The sequence below is a fragment of the Orycteropus afer genome, unplaced genomic scaffold (assembly GCF_000298275.1).
Source record: "Orycteropus afer afer isolate SDZICR_OR568_19922 unplaced genomic scaffold, OryAfe1.0 scaffold00466, whole genome shotgun sequence".
NCBI classification, from domain to species: domain Eukaryota; kingdom Metazoa; phylum Chordata; class Mammalia; order Tubulidentata; family Orycteropodidae; genus Orycteropus; species Orycteropus afer.
The window spans coordinates 545,414-565,257 of NW_006922053.1; the positions used below are offsets into that span (position 1 = coordinate 545,414).

The 19,844-nt window shown below is 61.3% G+C and overlaps 2 protein-coding genes across 2 annotated transcripts; one reads left to right on the forward strand and one right to left on the reverse strand.

Moving 5' to 3' along the window:
- The first annotated feature begins 4,835 nt into the window (after positions 1–4,835).
- FGF22 (fibroblast growth factor 22) lies at positions 4,836–7,884 on the forward strand. The gene is made up of 3 exons (XM_007954538.2): positions 4,836–5,049; positions 7,489–7,592; positions 7,690–7,884. The coding sequence occupies exons 1-3, from the start codon at positions 4,836–4,838 to the stop codon at positions 7,882–7,884; spliced, it is 513 nt and encodes a 170-aa protein (XP_007952729.1).
- Positions 7,885–11,727: 3,843 nt separating this feature from the next.
- Positions 11,728–19,273, reverse strand: RNF126 (ring finger protein 126). The gene is made up of 9 exons (XM_007954539.2): positions 19,199–19,273; positions 14,085–14,143; positions 13,571–13,634; positions 13,233–13,477; positions 13,031–13,099; positions 12,881–12,950; positions 12,334–12,427; positions 11,983–12,098; positions 11,728–11,877 (listed from the first exon to the last, which is right to left on the reverse strand). The coding sequence occupies exons 1-9, from the start codon at positions 19,271–19,273 to the stop codon at positions 11,728–11,730; spliced, it is 942 nt and encodes a 313-aa protein (XP_007952730.1).
- Positions 19,274–19,844: the final 571 nt, after the last annotated feature.

Here is a 19,844-nt window from a genome sequence, read left to right on the forward strand (position 1 = left end):
CTGTACCAACCCTGGGACTTACAATGGGCTTAAGTTAATGGTCTGCCGTGTGGTTTAGTAACATCGGGACTGTGCGTTTTTACTTGTCAACCTTGGGGCTTCTCAGCCTCAGCAGCCAGCAGCTGTCTGAGAGAAGAAATGCCTCTAGCTTCAGTGGACTGGGAGCAGGAGGCAAAGCTGGACCCCAAGGTTGAGGGGCTTTCACCCAGGCCCTAGAGCCTGGCACTTTGAACTCAGACTTAAAGCCTCTGAACTGTAAGAATAAGCTCCTGTTTGTTAAAGCCACCCCATTTGTGGTATATTCCTATCAGAGCGGCACTAGGGAACCAATACAGCGTGTTTTTCTATTCTCTTTTTTATTAACTTTTTACTGTGATTTGGATGAAAGTTCACAGAATAAATGGTTTTCTATTCAACAACTCGTACACATTTAGTTTTGTGACACTGACTACAATCCTCATGACGTCACAGCTTTCTTCCCACTTCCTCCCTCTGGTTACCTTTTCCATTTGTCCTTTCCTGCCCATTCCTGCCTTCTGAGCCAACACTGCCCTTTTGATTGCTATCTTGGGGTGCTCTAAGAAGTGCGGACCTCCCTGGGTACCGTGTGCCTTATGGCCTGCCTGTTTTTGGCTGGAAGTTGAGACACAGGGCTGAGCTCAGTTCTAGGCCGGAAGGACAACTAGGGGCCGCAGTCTCCGGGCTTCCACCGTCTCTATCAGACCAGTAAGCCTGGTCTTTTTTAGGATTTTTGAGTTTTGTTCCACGTTGTTCCCCCACTCTCTCCAGGACTTCCTATTCTGATCCCTTTCAGAGTGGCCAGCAGTCGGGCACCGTCTAGATCTTCCGGTCCTAGGGTCGTGGAGGCTGGGGCCACGTGGTCCATTAGTCCATTGGACTCATCGTTTCCGTGGGTCTCTGATTTCCTTCACTCTTCTTTGCTCAGGACGGGGAGAGACCAGTTGTTGCCCCTTAGATGGCCATGCAGAAGCTCTTAAGACCCCAGTCATTGCTCACCAAAATACGACACAGAACGCTGTCCTTGTGGACTGTGTTATGCCGATTGGCTTTGACGCCTGCCATCAGCATGTTTCCAAGGTCCATCTGTGATGGAGCATGTGTTCATCCATGGCATAGGGTGTATCCATCCGTGATGGAGCATGTGTTCATTCATGGTGTAGCGTGTATCCATCCATGGTGTAGCGTGTGTTCGTCCATGGCATAGCATGTATCCATCCATGGCGTAGCGTGTGTTCATCCATGGCATAGTGTGTATCCATCCATGATGGAGCATGTGTTCGTCCTTGGCGTAGCATGTGTTCATCCATGGTGTAGTGTGTATCCGTCCATGGCGTAGCGTGTGTCAGCACTTCATTGCTCTTCACAGCCAAGCAATATTCCATTGTGTGAGGGACCACGCTGTGTTTACCTGTCGCCTGTCGAGGGACACGTGGGTCCTGGGCACCTTTTGGGTCTTGTGAACAGTGCTGCGGTGAATATTGGTGTGCAGGTTTCTGTGTGGACACATGTTGTCTTTGCCCTTGGGTCTGTACCTGAGACTGGAATTGCTGGGTCGTTTGGTAACTCCATAGGAGGATCTGCAGTTCAAACCCAGCAGCCGCCCGTGGGAGGCAGATGGACCCCTGTGAGTCAGAACTGATTCAACAGCAGTGAGTTGGGGTTGACCTCCTCTGGCTACGGTCTTGGTCTCCATGAGTACCACCAGTTGACTGGGTGGGACTATGCCAGTGGGAGGTGCTTGTGGCCCACCAATGGGATTGGAGAGCTTACTAATAATGTAAATAAGGTGCATGGCCCCCTTATGGAGATCCAAAAAAACACCAAAGTCACTGCCGTGGAGTCAGGTCCGACTCCTAGCGACCCCTCCTTGGGTTTCCGAGGCGGTGTCTCTACAGAAGTAGAGTGCCCAGTCTTTCTTCCAAGCAGTGGCTGGTGGCTTTGAACTGCCAGCCACTCTCATGGGGATGACATAAGAGCTCTCGATGCCACCAGAGCTCCTCTTATGGGAATGACAGCGTGCAAATAAGATGTATGGAACCCTAATGTGGGGACTGCTCAGTTTTGCCATCTCACTGTGCTTAAAATGAACCGTCCCGGAGGTGGGACAGGGAGGCTCTCACGACCATCAGGAGAAAGAAGCAGGATGGAGCATGCCCTGGAGCCGGGATCCCTGAGCAGAGACGACGACGACGGCAGAACGATGGGCGGCAACACCAGGAGAGGGGCCTGAGGCGAGTGGAGGACCTGCTGGCCAGCAGAGCGAGAAGCTGAGTGCCTTTGGGAAGGCGCTTGCTGTGGAGTGGGTGCGCCTGTCAACCAAAAAACCCAAATTCACTGCCATCAGGTAAACTCAACTCACAGCAACCCCTCCTTGGGTTTCCCAGGCCGTAGCTCCACGGAAATGGATTGCCCAGTCTTTCTTCCGAGGAGTGCCTGGTGGGTTTGAACTGTCAGCCTTCTGGTTAGCAGTCAAATCCCTTAGGCACTAAGGCACTGGAGCTGCGGGGTGCACCTATTAGCAAGCGCTAAAAGAGCTTTGTAACAGTGGCCCATGCAGAGCCGAGGGGCCAGAGCGGCCAAGGGGAGGCTGTCCTGAGGAAGAGCTGTACCCTGAGCTTCCTGGTCCTGGACTGTGACCTGTTACTTCCCTAATAGGAAGCTCTGGTGGCCTAGTGCCTAAAGCATTTGACCACTAACCAGAAGACAGGAGGTTCAAACCCACCAGCGACTCCTTGGAAGGAAGGTTGAGCAATCTACTTCCTTAGAGACAGTGCCTCGGAAACCCAAGGAGGGGTCGCTAGGAGTTGGATCCGACTTGAAGGCAGTGCATTGCATTCTGTTACTTCCCTAATAAACCCCATAATCATGAATATGGTCTGTGAGTTCTGTGTGGCCATTGCAGTGAATTATGGAACCCAGCAGAGAAGCAGTGAGTGCCGTGGGAGGGATGGTTGGTGTCAGAACTGGTAAAAGGCTGGAGGGTGACGGCGTGTCTGACCTCCACCTCGTAGGACAGCCATGGGCTGCTGGTGATCCTCTTCATTCTCTGTCCCCCTCATAAAGTTAGACGCAGTCAGGCAGCTCACACACAAAGGGGCACAGGGTTTTGCTTTGGGGGATGGGCTATTCTAGAATTCCATGGAGGTGAAAATTGCACGACCCCGGATTGCACACTCTAGGGTGAATTGCATGATACATGACCTACATCTCAATGAAGCTATTGTAAACAAACACCGGCGACCACTCACGCGGGCAGGCGACCGCGCGTATGCGTCCCTCCCCATGGCCCTCACCGTCCAGCCTGAGCCCTCAGCCATTTTTGAACAAGGGACCTGAGTGACCCTCCTGGGGGGCATTCAGGAGGGCAGGGTTGACACGTGGGGATTTCCTGGGGTCTGCTCCGGGCCCTGTGCTCTATGTGATGGGAGTGATCTCACTCTATCCTGTGGCCACCCACTACCAGCTCATTTCACTGCAGAGGCACTGAGGCTCAGGCAAGTGACGTGACCACACAGGTCCCCAGGGGCTGATCCCATAGCTCCAAGCACGGAGACATGGGGTCTGAGCCTGGGCACACAGAAGCCCCCCATCTCAGTCTCGGAGTCATGAAAACTTGGGTGTCTGCCACACCCCTGCGTGACCTCCTGGGTGGGGAGGAGGGCTTCAGGGAAACCCCTGAGCCACGAGAAAGGCATCCCGATGCCCGGGCGGACCGGTTACACCTCCCGGCAGCTCTGTGTCCTCACCCCGATGCTATTTAAAGTGTCGCCTGGGGCCCAGGACAGGGCAGTGGGGAGCAGGGAGACAGGGATCGGAGCCATGATGCGTCCTGGTGAGGCCCTGCAGAGTCGCTGCCCTCCTTGGGCCTTGGTCTCCCCACTTGTCAGTGACAAGTCTGGGTCAAGACTCCAAAGCCTTTGCTGGCTTCACTCTTGGGGCACAGAACCCCCAGGGCACAAGCGGACAGGTGGGAGTGAGCACTGGCCTCCGGACCCCCCGGGGTTGGAGCCTCGCTTGGTGGTTCTGGTGGGACGTGAATGCAGCTGCAAACAGAAGCAGCTGTGTGTGCAAAGCGCTGCAGGTGGGTGGCTGGTGCTCACTGTCACGGCGTCGCTGTCTGCACTGGTCAGCCTGTCATAGGTCACCCACAGCCCGTCCGGCTGGTCAACATCTGCCGGTCCTCCCCCCATCCTCCACCCTCCTGGGGGACAGACATGTCTCTGCCTTGCTCTGCGTCTGTCTCTCTGTGTCTTGGTTTTGCTGTCTCTCTCTGCTTCCCTGTCTCTGTGTCTCTATCTCTCTGTCTCTCGCCATCTCTCTGTGTCTGTCTGTCTCGCTTGCCTCTGTTTCCCTTTCTCTCTCCTGTCTCTCGGTATCTCTGTCTCTGTCTCGCTGTGCCGCTCTCGGTATCTCTGGCCCCGCCTCTCACGCTCACGTCCCCGCAGCCCCCGCAGGCCCAGGTCCAAGCCAATCCTGTGACTCACGGACACTCGCTGTCCTCCCCGCCCCGCAAGACAAACAAACACGCGCGGGGGCCGAAGCGCGTTTTTCTGAATGGGCCCCGCCCCGAACTCTGGTCCCGCCCCTGAGGCCCCATTGGTCAGCTCCCGGTTCAAGGTCTCACCGCGCCCCTGGCCTCGCCCCCACAAGCCCCCCTAGTCCCGCCTCCGAGGCTCACCCATTGGTTCGCTTGGGGCAGCCCTGTTAGGGCGCTCCGCCCCTGCCCGCGCAATGGCAGAATCGCGGACTCGCGCGGGGAGGCAAGAGCTGGCGGCCAGAGGGGCAAGGCCCACGAGCGCGGGGGGCGCGGGGCCATGCGCAGCCGCCTGTGGCTGGGCCTGGCGTGGCTGCTGCTGGCGCGGGGGCCGAGTGTCGCGGGGACCGCGAGCGGCCCGCGGAGGCCGCGCAGCTATCCGCACCTGGAGGGCGATGTGCGCTGGCGGCGCCTCTTCTCCTCCACCCACTTCTTCCTGCGCGTGGATCCCGGTGGCCGAGTACAGGGCACCCGCTGGCGCCACAGCCCCGACAGTGAGTGCGCGGGGAGGGCTTCCTGGAGGCGGCGGCCCAGGATGGTGGGCGTGGGTTGGGGTGCGGGAAAGCCCCAGGGCGGCCAACAACAACAACGGCATCAGTAATAATAAGGATGTTAGGCTCGGCGTGCAGCTGCTTGAGGGAGGGTACCTACAGCTCTGGCTGTGTGGCCTTGGTCCAGTCACTTCCCTCCGGAGCCTCAGTGTCGCCCACTGTAATATGGGTGCAACCCTTGGGGCAGGACAATCGCACACTACTGAGGAGGACGCAGAGCAAGCGCTCAGCTCCAGGTCTGGCTCGCCTGCAGAGTCTTTGTGGAAAGGTCCTGAGGTTGGGGTTACTAGGACCATTTACAGGGGGAACAGGCTCCATGGGGGTCTGTGACGCCTGTTACATACTGTGGGGTCTGAGCTGAGATTTGAACTCTGGACTCCTGGGTGGTGCTGAGCCAGTCAGACCCTGCTTGATTGGGGATCCCTGTGTTTCTTCCCAGTCACCCAGTTTGGCAGATGAGGAAACTGGGGCACAGAGAGGGCAAGTGACCTGTCCAGGGTCACATTGCAAGGATGGTGGTGGAACCACGTCACTGCCGTCACGGTCACAGCTGATGCTCACTGTACCCAGTACCTCGCCCCTCAGACAGTGCCCTCAACAATGTTTGTGGAACATGTGTTGAAATAGGAGGTGCAGGCAGAGAGGAGGAAGTCAAAGATAACTGGGAGCCAGGGCAGTCAGAGCCCCACGGCCAGCCTCGGTTTCCTCTTACCTCTGATGGTCCAGGCGGGGGCAGCTGGGGAGGGGGCCAAGCTAACCGCTGGCTGCCGCCTGAATCACCACCATTAGGCCAGATAATCACCCCCTGCCCTTCCCAGTTGCTTTCATCTGGGGCTCACAGGCCCTCATTAGGCCACACACGACGAGGGCAGATGACGGGGACTGGCCGGGCCGGTCAGTCAGTGGTGGGCACAGCCAGGTGGGGTGGCCTCAGGCAGGGGGTGAGGTCTGGGCTAACTGAGTGACCTGGGACAGTGACTGCCTCTCCTTGGGCAGCGATGGGGGTGACAGATGATTGACAGCTAGTCTGGGCGGAGCTTGGAGGTCCTCTCTCCCTCCTTCATTCTGTGGTTACTGATTGGGCTGGTTTCTCTTATGTGTTGAGCACAGAGGACACAGGTGTGACTGACACAACCTGCCCTCACGGGGTTCCCAGGGCAGAGGTGAAATATAGTTAAATAAGTGAACAAGCTATACGATAATTCCAGAGCAGGCCACACGGTGCAAATAAAATGAAAATAGGGCAGTGTATGGGAGGGTGGGAGGCCCTGGAGGGCCCTCTGAGTCTTGTATGGTGAGAAGCACCCAGCCATGCACAAAAGAGCTGGGTACCCAGCCGAGGGAAGGGCAGGTGCAAAGGCCCTGGGGTGAGGAAGAACCAGGCATGCTCAAAGAGCTGGAAGCTGAGCATGGCGGGTGAGGAGCAGTCAGACCCTGGGGCTGCACTGGGGAGCCGCAGCAGGCTTCCGAGGGAGGGCCCGGGTCTAATTCACATCTGGCAGAATTCCCTGGAGCTGCTGTGTGGGGAGGCTCAGGGGTGGAGCCTGAGGTCTGCCAGTGCCCTTCTGGGCTGAGAGTGCAGAACACAGAACTGGGAACTCAGCAGTGTCTCCAGGGCAGACTTTAGCTAGGACCTAAGGAGGAACTTCCAGAGTCAGGGGAGGGAGAGCCACTGGGAGATGGGAGCCCCCAGACTCAGTCCAAATCCACTGCCTTCACCCCTCCTCACACCCTCCCCTGGGCCTTCTGGGGGGGCAAGTGGGAGGGAAATAGCTACAGCATCATTGTGGAGGGGGCCTCGTACTCCCTGGTTCAGATGCCAGACCGGGCCGCATCGCAAGAACTACACTGACCTGCCCACACCTCCCCTCTCCCTCGTTCCACACCCCTCGGGACAAGGCTAGCCCCCAGTTCCTCCCCACATCCGGCAGGCACCTAGCCTCTCTCTTTCTCTTCTGTACTCCGTGGAATATGTCCAGGACTGGCTACCCTGAGACCCTCTCCCACCCTGCGCTAGACAGTCCTTGGAGAAGTTACCTGATGGGTCTGTCGTGGACTCCCGTGGTTCGCCCCCAGCGCAGTGATGGCAGGAGGTGTTTGATACGTGCTACCTGAATGAATGAGCCAGCAAATGAGTGATGAAGTGAATGAGTGAGTGAGCAATGAATGAACAAGCAAGTGAACAGGTGGATGGTGATGGGGGAGCTAAGGAGCCTTCTGGACCCGCCCTCCAGACCCCCCCCCCCCCAGCCCCCCGCCTCTAGAGCCACACCCCTCCAGGCCCCGCCCACCAGAGCTCCACCCTACAGCCCCGCCCCACAGAGCCCCATCCCTCCAGTCCCCGCCCCCCAGACCCCGCCTCACGACCTTCCCCCGCCCCAGGCATAGTGGAGATTCGCTCTGTCCGCGTGGGCGTCGTGGTCATCAAGGCTGTCTACGCAGGCTTCTACGTGGCTATGAACCGCCGGGGCCGGCTCTACGGGTCGGTGAGTGCTGGGCGGTTTGCGGAGGCGGCGGGGGGCGGGGACCGGGAGCGGCAGGAGTGGGTGTTGCCAGCCTCACGCGGCCGCCCCGCCCCCGCAGCGGGTCTACACGGGCGACTGCAGGTTCCAGGAGCGCATCGAGGAGAACGGGTACAACACGTACGCGGCACTGCGCTGGCGCCACCGCGGCCGGCGCATGTTCCTGGCGCTGGACGGGCGCGGGACACCACGGCGGGGCAGTCGGACGCGGCGCCACCACCTGTCCACCCACTTCCTGCCGGTGCTGGTGTCCTGACGCCCCGGCAGGTCGCCAGGGGGCCTGTTGACCGACCCGGGAGCAGAGGGTGGCCGGAGACTCCGGGCGAGGCCTGAGGTGGGGAGAGAGGGCTGCTTAGCGCGCATTGAGTGCCTACTGTGTGCTGGGCGCTGGGGACGCAGCGGCACCCGGCAGGTAGGTGGCCGGGCCCTCAGGAGCTCCAGTCTGTCACCAGTGGGAGTGAGGAACACCCAGTGGAGAGTTCAGAGTGAGGAAGGGCCCAGCAAGGCTGCTCCCAGGAGGTGACCCGGATGGGGACTGGCATTCAAGTGCGGCACAGCTAGGCACATCTCAGGGGTGGCGGACCCTGATCATTTGAGAGCAGCGAGGAGGGGGTGGTTGGGTGGAGCATTGGAGAGTGGTGGGCAGCAGATGGGGTTGGAAAAATGGCCAGGGGTACAGCAGGCAGGACCATGGGCGGCAGAGGTTCTATCTGTGTGGGCAGCAGTATAGTGGCACTAAAGATGTTCCTGCCCTGATCCACAGGACCCATGACTAACCTGACATGCCTAAGGGAATCTGGCCAGTGGATGCAGGGTCTTAAAATGGGATATGATGGTGGGACATCTGAGGGAAGCGGGGGGGGGGGGGGGGGGGGTTAGACGCAGATGTCGCAGAAAGAGACTGCGAGATGCTCGCTGTTGGCTTTCCAGAAGGGGCCGTGGGCCAAGGACCATGGGCCATTAAGAGCTGGAAGAGGCTGGAGACACTTCTCCCTTGGAGCCTCTGGAGGAGACCAATGATACCTTGATTTCAGGCTCCCCCTTTCCCCCCCAAAAAAAGGCCATTGCTGTGGAGTTGATTCTGACTCCTAGAGAAGTTACGGGAGAGTAGGACGTGGATCTGTCCCTAGGGCTTCCCCAGCCATGATCTTCACCGGCGCAGACCCACACGGCGCCCTCCGAGATTTCGGCCTAGTCTGACCTCTGACTAGCAGCAAGACTGCGTGATCGTCCAGTGGTATTGTTACAGCAGTGTGACACAGACTTCGTGTGTGTGTACGTGGGGGGGGGGCTTTATGTCCGAAACTGTTGCACTAATAAAAACACTTTCCAGGCCCCTCAGTCTGGTGGGAAAAGGTCAGAGGCTGGGGGACAGTGCCCGGAGGTCTGTAGGCGCAGGGCAGGCACGGCCACATGTTGACTGAGTTCAGTCTCTCACCAACCAGGGGTGGAGCTCTGTGGCTGGGTGTTTCTCCTGTAAAGTGGGCCCTGTGCAGGCTGACAGGGAGCGCAGCTGAGGGCCATCTGGCTTGGTGTCAGGAGGGTGAAACGGAAGCCAGGGAGAGGACAGGAGCCAAGGGCGCTGCAGACTGGACACTCACCTCCATGAAGGCCAGAGGCCTCACCTGGGCCGTTCCCCCCAGGGGCCACTGGCATTGTCTGGGAACATTTGTGGTTGTCCTGACTAGGGGGTGCTCCTGGCACCGAGTGGTGGGCGCTGGGCATGCTGCTCTACAGCCTGGAGCGCACAGGAACCCCCCAGAGAAGGGCCTGGCCCTGTCAGCAGTGCCGAGCGGGAAGAGCCTGCCCTGGGGAACTGGCCACCGCACCCAGCTCTACCCACGTGGATTTGGCGTCAGGGACCAAGATGAAGAACACTGAGACCACTGAGCCCTTGGGGCCTGGACCAGTCCTGCTCACCCCATACTTGTCCCAGAGAAGTGGAGACGTGGCCACACAAAACCAGTGCACTGTGATCCCAGCCCAAATTGGCCATCAAACCATGGTCTGTCTGTATCGGGGACATGGCCCACAGCCAGAGACCACAGTGTCTGTCCCACAGCAACCTGGAGCGTCCTCAGCCATTCAAAGTGCCAACTCTAGTAGGCGGCACACTGAGACCCCACTTACACATTCCAGAAACACCAAAGCACAGGGCCGAGGGTGGGCTCCAGGGTAGCAGGGGGCAGGAGAGGGCTGTGGCCACCGAAAGGCCACAGGACAGACTTGCTCTGTATCAGACTGTCCCCGTCCATGCTAGTGACATGTGGCCCCAGGGGAGGCGGGGCACCCACCAGATCTCTGGTGTTTCTTATAGGCATTATGAATAAAAGTTTAGTAACACGGAAAGCCAGGCTCTGGCCCTGGGAGGCCTGTGGGGGTAGGGAGAGCTCCGCCTCCTCCCTGCTGGTTCTGGAGCCTGGAGTCCGACCTGGTTCTCACGGGGCTGGAGTCAGGGTGTCTGGTTACTCTGAGGCTCCAGGGGAGAATCGTCTCTGGCCATTTTCAGCTCCTAGGGGCCCTGTGTTCCTTGGCCCATGGCCCCTTCCTGCGCCCCAGGTAAGGACGTGTAATCACCTCCCACCTCAAGACCCTTCACGTCACCCCCTACAGGGCGTCACACCATGTGGAGTATCATGTTCCCCGCTCTGAGGTGTGGAGCTGTCATTCTGTGGCCACAGCCCGGAGGGGATGCCTGCACATATTCACGGAAGCCACACAAGGCGCCTTTGGTGCCAACGCAGGTGCTGACCCCACACGCCTCTGCACGTGCACACAGCCTGAGACCCTTTGCCCAGCTCCTCGGGTGGACTGGGACGGGGGTCCAGGACCCACTGGCGGCCAACAGCTAATGGACAGAGGGCTCGGAGGGCTGCAGGCACCTGCGAGCCAAGTACGGGGGGGGGTGTTTGCTGGTCTGCACCCTGAGCTCTGGGGCCATGGAATCCAATGAAAGTGTCTGTCTGTTGGCCACTGCTGTGGCCCCGCCAGAAGGCCCCCCCCGACCAGCTGTCTACACAGCTGGCTCTCGGACCGCATGGCAGTAGGCACCCAGACGCTGTGCCCGCTACAGAGACGCAGGGGGGAGGACTGCAGTCAGAGGGCCTGAGCCCGCACCACAGCCTGGCTGCCAGCCCTCTGACAGCACGTCACCTGCCAGGTCCTGACCTCTGTGCAGAGCTGGGTTTCGAGCACAAGCTGCCACCATTGGCAGCCACTGACCCACGTGACTGATGAGGCCGAGACCTGAACGCCACAAGAAGCTAACGGCATGGGGACAGGGCGCACCAACACTGCCAGCAGGCTGCCTTCTGCTGCAGCGGGTCTGCCGGCCGCACGGCTTGCGGTGCCGTCTTCCCTCTTGACATGGCTGGAGAGGGGCTCCCTGGGGTTCTTGGGAGCCCCGAGCAGCAGGGCACAGCCACCTTGACCCGGCTGCTCCTCGCAATGCTGCAGAGAAGGAAGACGCAGACCACCCGCTTCTTTGTAAGTTGGTGTATTTTAACCAGCTCTTAAGATACACGTATTTTCCTTTAAAAAAAGGTCTATCAGAGCAGCTCGTTCTGCGTGTGGTGGCCCTCACGGTCTGAGGCCCGGAGGAGTCCGCGCCGTGGTGCGCCGAGCTGCCCTACCCGTCTCTCCACACCTGCACAGCCACGTATGAGCTGAAACGTCCGTTTATTTCAAAGCAGTAATAATTTAAAATTATAAAAACCTTTCCGCTGTTGAACATTTAGGGGCGAGGTCAGAGATGGGAAGAGGGAAGCCGGGCGGCACCTGCGAGGTGGCCACGTCCGTGCGCGCAAGGGCGCGGGCAGTCCTCTGCAAGGCCAGCCAGGCAGGGCGGCCGGGCTCCTCACTCTGCACAGGGGTTCAGGGGCTCCTTCCCCTTCGCTCAGGCAGCTGGGCCACGGGACACCAACGGAGGACACGGGGTGGCGCCCGGGGCACCTCCAAGTCCGTGGATGGCCGAGTGGTGTCAAGGGCTGGGAGGGGCAGGGCGCTTCCAGGCCCCCGAGGGTCTCGGCACCCGGCCCTTCCCTCTGGTGCTGGGGGAGGGTCCCGTGCTCACTCAGGGGCGGGGCAGGCAGGGCAGGACTCAGGAGTTACTGGCCGCGTTCTCGTTGCTGGGCGAGCTGGAGGAGGAGGACGACGACGAGGAGGAGAAGCTCACCCTGGTCAGCCCCGGGGGGTTGGTAGCTGTGTTCTGTCCTGTGAGGCTCTTCCGGCAGACAGGGCAGCTGTCATGCTTGGTGGGGACAAAACGGGTTTGAGTTGGGCAAATGCCACGGCTCACCTGCCCCAGCCAGGGCTGGGTGGGGGTGGGGCTTAGAGGGGTGGGCGGGCGGCTCACCTGCTCCAGCCAGGGCACGATGCAGTTGTTGTGGAAGAGGTGGTTGCAGGGCAGCTGGCGCACACTCTCCCCCAGCGCGTAGTCGTCCTTGCACACGGGGCACTCGAGCCCAGAGCCTGTGGGAGGGTGAGGTGAGGGCCGCAGCCGGGAGCAAGCCCTGCTGCCCACGCCAGAGTAGAGCTGGCTCTGGGGGACCCCTGACACCTTGGACCTCAGGGAGGGCCTTCTCCACAGCCTCAACCCCAGGTGCCAAGGAGGGGCCTGGCAGCACCCGGGGCAGCCTCGGGGTGAGGACAGGCAGGAGGGTGATGTGTGGGGCCCTAAGCTGCCCGCCGCGCTGCAGGAGCGCACCTACGTGCTCCTCAGTGACGGGGACAGTGGGGAGGGCCTGGATTCTCTCTTTGTCTGCAGGCGGGGGGCCCGTGTTCTCAAACTGATTGAGGAGCTGAAAAGACAAAAGGCCAGACTGCTGGGAGCTCCAGCGTGGGTGTCTCTGCCCATTCCTGGATGCTGTCCTCCGGTACTCACAGCCCTCTGGGCTCTGAAATGCAAGGCGCGCTCCCCTGTAGAAGCACAGGCCTTTTGTCGAGGGAACCTGCGTGAGCCATGCCCCCCCCCCCACTGCGGTCACTCTCCGCATCTGAGGCCCCACGTCATGGACCCATTCTCAAACCCCCAAGATGAAGGAGGCTTTGTGGGCGGTGCGCACAGGACGTGTCCATGCCCCCGTGCAGGAATGCCCCCGTGCCCTGAGTGCCATGGGTCCCTGTCACATCCCGTCACCACTGGGCAGGAAGCACCTTGAGGCAGGTTTGTCCAGATGGGCTGGAGGGGGGCCTGGCAGCACCCCAGCAGCACCGCCTTGTGAAGAGACCCTGGGCCCCCCCCCACCCCGTACCTGTGTGATGATGGCGTCTAGGCCGTTGGCCCCCCAGGCGTAGTCCATGGGGTTTGAATGCAGGACACCCCTGGGGGCAGAGAGGCCCAGGGTGAGCGTGGAGGGGAGGGGCAGTGACGCAGGGGTGGTGTGCGTCGGGGCCCTACTCACCAGGGGCCCAGGCCTAGGTTGGGGATGGTGGCAGGAGTGATGATGCCATTGACCAGCTGCTGAATGATCCTGGAACAGAGTGAGGGGCAGGTCACAGCCAGCAGGCATCCGGGTAGCTCTGACAGCTAGGCCAGGCTCCGCCCACTCACGCAAAGCTCCTCCACAGGCAGGGTGGGAGAGCCCACTGGGTGGCCCCACTCACCCTTCCAGTGTCGGGACGCCCTCATGCCGGCTCGTGGTGCGCCGGGCAGTGAGGCGGGCCCGGGGCTGCCGAGCGCCATAGCGGTGCCGCGAGGGGTGTTCCCGATCCCGCCGGCTCTCGGGGTCCCGGCTGTCATCAGGCTGCGCCCCTGGGGTGAATGTGGGGATCTCGAAGCTATCGTCAAAGATGCCGAAAGCAAACTGCCCATAGCCCTGCGGCAGTGTGAACAGATGCTGGTCCACATTCTGTGGGGAAGGAAGCGACAATGAGGCAGGGTCCGCGTGCACGAGACATCCACGTGACAGTGTCCTCAGCCATGAGGACCACCCCCCACTCACCTCAAACGGCTGCCTGCTCTGGTCCGTGGGGGCTGTGGAGGGGGCAGAACCATTTTCTGTATTTCTGGGGGGGGACGGCAGGTGTCAGTGTGGGGAGACGAGGTCCCCCCAAGGCTCACCACTAGTCCCATTTGTCAGGGATGCTTTGGCCCCAAGGACTAGACTCTCAGACTTCCTGACCACATTGTTGTCAGACTAGCCACCCAGGCCCTGCACGTGGAGGCCAACGGGCCACACTCGGAGGCTGTCAGACCCAAAGGACCTGGGATGGACTGGCTGCAGGTGAGCATCTCCGCAGGCTGAGTCCACAGACCTCAGCTGGCCCCCAGCCCCGCCTGTGTCCTCTCATGCCAGGACCCCGGAAGGTGTGTGCCATCACCCCATCTTCCAGCACAAGGCCCCAGGGCTTGGGGAGGGGCAGGGGCCCATGCCCCAGGGTCAGGAGCCCCTTAGTGCCCACATGCTGCCAGCTGTGTGGCGACAGGCCCGGCCCTCCTGCCCCGAGGGCTGTTACCTGGTCTCTTCCGGAAGTTCTTCAATGAAACCCGATTCGCACCTCGGGCAGATGTAGTCCTGCAGGGAGAGGGGCAGGGGGGTGAGCACAGCCACAGAGGACATGCTGGGTAGAGACCCCAGGTTGGGGCGCTGCCAGAACCATGGTGAGGAGAACATGAAGTCACAGCTTCTGAGGTCCTCTGTGGGTTGTGGCGCCTTGTGCAGGTGAGGCCCGAGCCCCAACTCCCACCGCAGGGTGCCGACCCTGAGCCCTTCACATGTACCTCCAGAACACAGAATACACACCGGTGTTCTGGGGACACAGCTCCCTCATTCCGTCCTCGGCCAACAAAGGCTGTGACAAGGCCTGCGGGGAACCAGTCATCACAACCCGAAGGAGCTCCCCGCCCCCCACATCAGGGAATTCAACAAAGGTGCCAGGAGCCACACCGCACATGGTTCTGTACAGCTCCACCTCTGGGCCCTGCGCAGAGCGGGCACGGGGGCCAGGCGGCACCTGGGCAGACGCACCGGCGCCAACGTCCCCGGACAGGGCTGCTGTTTTCTGCCCGGGCTGCAGGGCTGAAGCCCGGCCGCGGCCGCCTTCCGCCTCTCACTCCCACATGCGACACACTCACTCACACTGTCACAGGCTCGCACACACCACTCACGTTCACATACACACTCACAGAGCCACAACTCACACAATTCCATCACACAAACAAGTCACTCGGACTCACACACAACACACACGCCACTCACGTACTCCTAACACTCATACATGTTGTTGTTTGCCATCGAGTCGGACCCGACTCACAGCGACCCCTCCTTGGGTTTCCAAGGCAGTATCACTACAAAAGTAGATTGCCCAACCTTCCTCCCGAGGGACTCACACATACACTCACACAAACCCACAACTTACACACAACTCAGACATACATGCTCAGACTCACAACTGACACCCACACTCCCAGCACACACACCATTCACTCATGCACACCACTCACTACTCACACCAACACACATTCACACAGTACACACCCAAACTCACAACACTGTTATACACTCTCACAGACCCACACTCAACCACTGACACTCACAAATACTCTGACACACAAACATGCTCATACACACCACTCGTGTTCACATACAGACTCACACATATGCTCACCCAACACTCAAGACTCACTGTCACATGTATGCACACGCAGATGGCTCTGCAAGGCCCCAGTGGAGCCATGGGCAGTTCAGCTGTGGCGAACCACAGGACACCTGAGGAGAGGGGGACCACCCAGTGATGGCATGGTGCTGGCGCCCCAGCTCCAAGCTCGCTACCAGAACCAGCCACAAGCCCTAGCCCTGTCCCAGGCACCCTGAAGGCTGTGTCACTGCGTGCGTGAGGCGTCCAGGGAAACGCAGGCACAGACAAGGAAGCCTAACTGGATGGTACGCTCGCAAGAGTTTATTCACGTGTGACGTGGAAGGCGAAGAAGGTGACGTTTCAGAAAACCCAGGACATGTGCAGGCAGAGGAGGGGATGACTGAAGGGAGAAACTTCGACGGAGACGGAGGTGGTACAGGGGCTGTGGGTCCACGAGGAACCTCGGCCTACGCTGCTGGGCAGCGGGCTGGGCTCAGGTGACGGGGCACAGTGCAGCCAGGGCCCCAGGCTCTGTGGGCAGAGAGGCCAGACTCCCCGCCAGGACCAGCCCCTCTCAGAGGCTCACCCTATGACACGCCCTTCACAGCTCTGCGTGCCCCTCCTAGCTGTCAGCCTGAACCTTTGTCTTCCTGGAACACGGGCAGCCACCTCCACCCAGAGTAAGGAAAGCCGTGCTCTCACGCACCGCGTGCCAACCCTGGGCCTCGGCACTGCGCCCCCAGGGGCCCTGATGCCCACCTCTCCTCTAGCCCCTGCGGCTCCCTGACCCGATGCTCTGCATGTTACCCCTCGGAGCTCACGGCCACCTCCGGGACACCATGCCCCCGACCCTCTGCCGGAGCCTTCCTCCCCCAGATAGCTACCTGGCTCGCCCCCTCGTGACGTCGGGCCTCTCTCAAACATCACCTCCGGCTCGCGCCTCGGTCTCCCCACCTGTAAACGGAGGACAACCTCAACACGCAGGACTCTGACCACTGGACGCGCCCCAGGGCGCCGGGCTGGCCTCCTCTGCATCCCTGTGCTGACGGCCCCGGCCCCTCCCAGGCTGCTGGCAGGCTGGGCCTCCGCGCACAGGGCGGGCAGGGCCGCCTGGGGGCCTCGCCTCACTGTGGGCACAGTGCAGAGCCGGGGCGGTGTGGTCACACTGGACAGAGGCGGAAATGCGTGTCTGGCCAAGGGACCCAGGGGCAGGAACCCAGAATGGATCTCCCTCCATGCGTCCCTCTCGGGAAACAGGCGCCTGGACCCCAAGGCACGGCTGCCACCAGCGGCGTGCCGTTCGTCCTGCAGAGCCACACAGAGGCAGGCTGATGCTGAGGCCTAGGGACAGGAGTCCGCACACGCGGCTCAGGCCTGCTTGCTGCTCGTCAGCACAGAACACCCCTCTGCAGGCGGGCACGGGCACCCTGAGCTGCGACCCTGCTACCATGCCAGGTCCTCACTCTGTCCTCGCGCCTACCGTGACCACTCACTCACTCCTGGTTCTCCAGATTACCCATCTGCAGTCCTGCCGTCTGTCCCTCCCCACCTTCCGTCTCCGTGCCACACACTGCCTGTCCATCTGTCCAGCCTGCCCTCTAGTATGGTGCTGGATGCTGTCCTCACAGTGAACCCCCGACCCTCCCGAAGGGCTGTCAGGCGGCTGCGAGGCCCCTCTGCGCACATGAGCCCCATGGACGGGGGATATATATGCTCAAAGGCCCTGTGTGCTAGCACTTGTCCCAGAGCACTGCCAGCAGACACACAGAACCAGGGCACAGGGACAGCCAGAACGGACGGCTCTGGGGGCTCCCGGGCCCGGCGTGCGGCCAAAGACACAGCAGCAGTTCACATGTGCTGGCTGGTGGCACTGTTAACACAGTCCCACCCACTCAGGGACGCTCCCGAGAGGGGATGGGTACTGTTAATGACTGTGGGTACGACAAGCCTCTTGGGACTGGCCCAGTCTGAGAACGCATCCAGGAGGCACCCCTGCCCTGTGCCTGACCTCTAGACAGGGCAGGGGCTCCGGTGCTCAACACTCACGCTCCGCTGCACCCACCAGAACTCCAAGGGACGCCCACAAGGGTCCCTCTCCACCAACCCACCTCGACCAAGACCTGCCAGCCGGCCCAGATAGCCCACACCATGCCAGCACAGGCACACCCCGGCACACCTCAGCTCTGGCAAGGATCAAGTCCAGGCCTGCACAGGCCTCAGGGTCTGGCTTCCACACGCCCCTTTCCCCCTCAGCCGCCTGCAAGGGCACCACCGTGGCCCAGAGATGGCCATGCTCTCCATGTGCCCAGGGCTCCCCCAAGTGTGGGTCACAGGGCTGCTACTGGGCAGGTGGGGACACTGAGGCGAGGAGGCCGAAGAACTTGCCCAAAGCCACACAGCTGAGAAGCAGTGCGATGAAGCCGAGAGCCTTGGGGTGGCAAGAATGTTCTGGAATGCTGGGACAGGAGCTGGTTCCCTTCTCCGTTAAGAACTAGACGCTTCACAAGTACGTACGTCCCTTATCACTGCAGCCTCCCACACGGCGCATGTCCCCACTGTCTCAGGGCTGTGCGTGGGCTTCCCAGGCTGGATGTCCCAGGTGAAGCCAGTCTTCCATACCTGGCTTGAAAAAGCTCCCAGACTATTCCCTGGCTAATCCTGCCTGAATGCGTAAGAAACACCTTGGTGACCACACACAGGCAGAACCCATGGCCCTGCCTTCCTACAACTCAAGATGACAGCTAAGGGTTTACCTCCTCCAGGAAGCCTTCCCTGACACCCCCATTATTTGCTTTCATGGAACGTATTCCACTTGTGATGAAATGTTTGTCAAACGTTGTTCGACGCTGCCTCCCTGATCAACTCCTGAACACCGAGGGCAAAGGCCACGCTCGTCACCTGTGATTAGAAGGCAGGCTCTCATACAGGCCTGGCAAACGTTAGGAAAGGCCACAGAGCCAGGAAGCAGCCACACAGAGGCAGGCCTGGTCCAAGGCTCCTACCAGCTGAGAGGGGCTCCCCCCTGCCTGGGAAGGAGGCGAGAAAGCAGAAGAGCGCGCGGCACACAGGAAGCCAGGAAGACTTCCGGAGGCTGGGGCGCCAGCGGATCAAGCCTCAGCGCCCCAAGTCTGTGCGCACACACCAAAACGTCACCTCATTTTCCTGTCTCCTGGGGAGGGGGAAGCCCCTTGCCGCGGGCAGCCACATGCCCCTACCCTTTCTCCGCTCTGGGGCCCAGCACCGCCGCTGTCCCCTCCAACACCCCTGCCTTCCCTGGGACCACCTGGGTCCCAACAGACCCTGCGGTGAGCCCCACCCCTCACCCCGCAGGATTGCGCTCTGGTCCTGCAATCACAGCGGTACCACCCTCCCTCGCCGGGAAGCCACGGCCGCTCCACGGTGCCCTGGAGCTGGCTTCAAATGCCCGGATGGGTTGGGGTACGCTGCCAAGCCCCGTCGCGGCCTGCCTTTGCCAGAATCCCCCCGACCTGCAGGGGCCCTGCCATCGCGCAGCTGCGGGCCAGAACGCCGCCTACCGGCCTCAGCTTGCTCCTCAGTAAGATGGGAGCGACACCTGGCCCTGCCAAGAGACCAGGGGCTGCTGGTTACACGAGGCGGCGTTCAGTGTGGGCCAGGGAGCGGTCAATGACCACTCCTGGGCATTATTTTCAAAGTCTGGGGCCCCCATGACCTCTTCCTCTAGAGCCCGACCCCTTCCTTTCGCGCGCCTCGGTTTCTCCATCTGGACAAGCGGGCCAGTGGAATCGAGGAACGAGCGCCGTCGCCCGGCCCTGCTACACCAGCTGGGCCGACCCGCCTCTGCCCGGGCCTCCGTTTCCTGCATTGCCAGCAAGACCCTGGGTCTTGGCGGGGTGACCCCGGGCCGACGCTGGCCGCGAGCCTCAGTTTCCCCGCCCGGGTCGAGGCCTCGACTCAGGCCTGAGAAGGCAGGCCCCGCCGCCCGCTCGCCGCCGCCCCCGGCCGGGCCTCACCGGCAGGCGCGGAACGATCTCGACCGAGCAGCAGTGGCAGAAGTACCGTCCTGGCTGCGGCGACGCCTCGGCCATGGCCACCGCCGCTCTCGCCGCGCCGACCGCCCCCCGCGCGGCGTGCGCCGCCGGCCGTTTGCTACTCCCTCGCCGGCCGACGCGCCCGCGCACGCTTACGCATGCCCACGCACGGGACGCACGGCACGGGACGCACGGCACGCACAACGTGGGGGCGGAGCGCGGGGGAAGCGGCACAGACAGCGTGCACGGCGGGCGGTGTCCTGAGGCGACGGCGGCCGCCGAGGGGCAAATTAGGTGCGACAGTCGATCTGGACGCTGGGCTACGGAGGGGGCCAGGTCCGCAAGGCGACGCCAAGTCTCCTTGGCAACCCGGTCTCGGGGCACGGCCAAACCCGCAGACTGAAAACATAGGGGGCCGGGTCTTTCGCGGGGCGGGGCTGTCTGCATGGCAACCAAGGGGCGGGACTAGGCCCGGAGACCATGGTTACAGCTACCCGGCGGGCTGCACGAGGCCGGGCCTAGCCCCTCCTCCGAAACCTGCACTGGCTTCATTGCTCTGGTTATTTCTCTGACCTCGTCTCCTGTGACCGTGGCTCAGACTCACTGTCCTCACTGCTGGAATACCTCC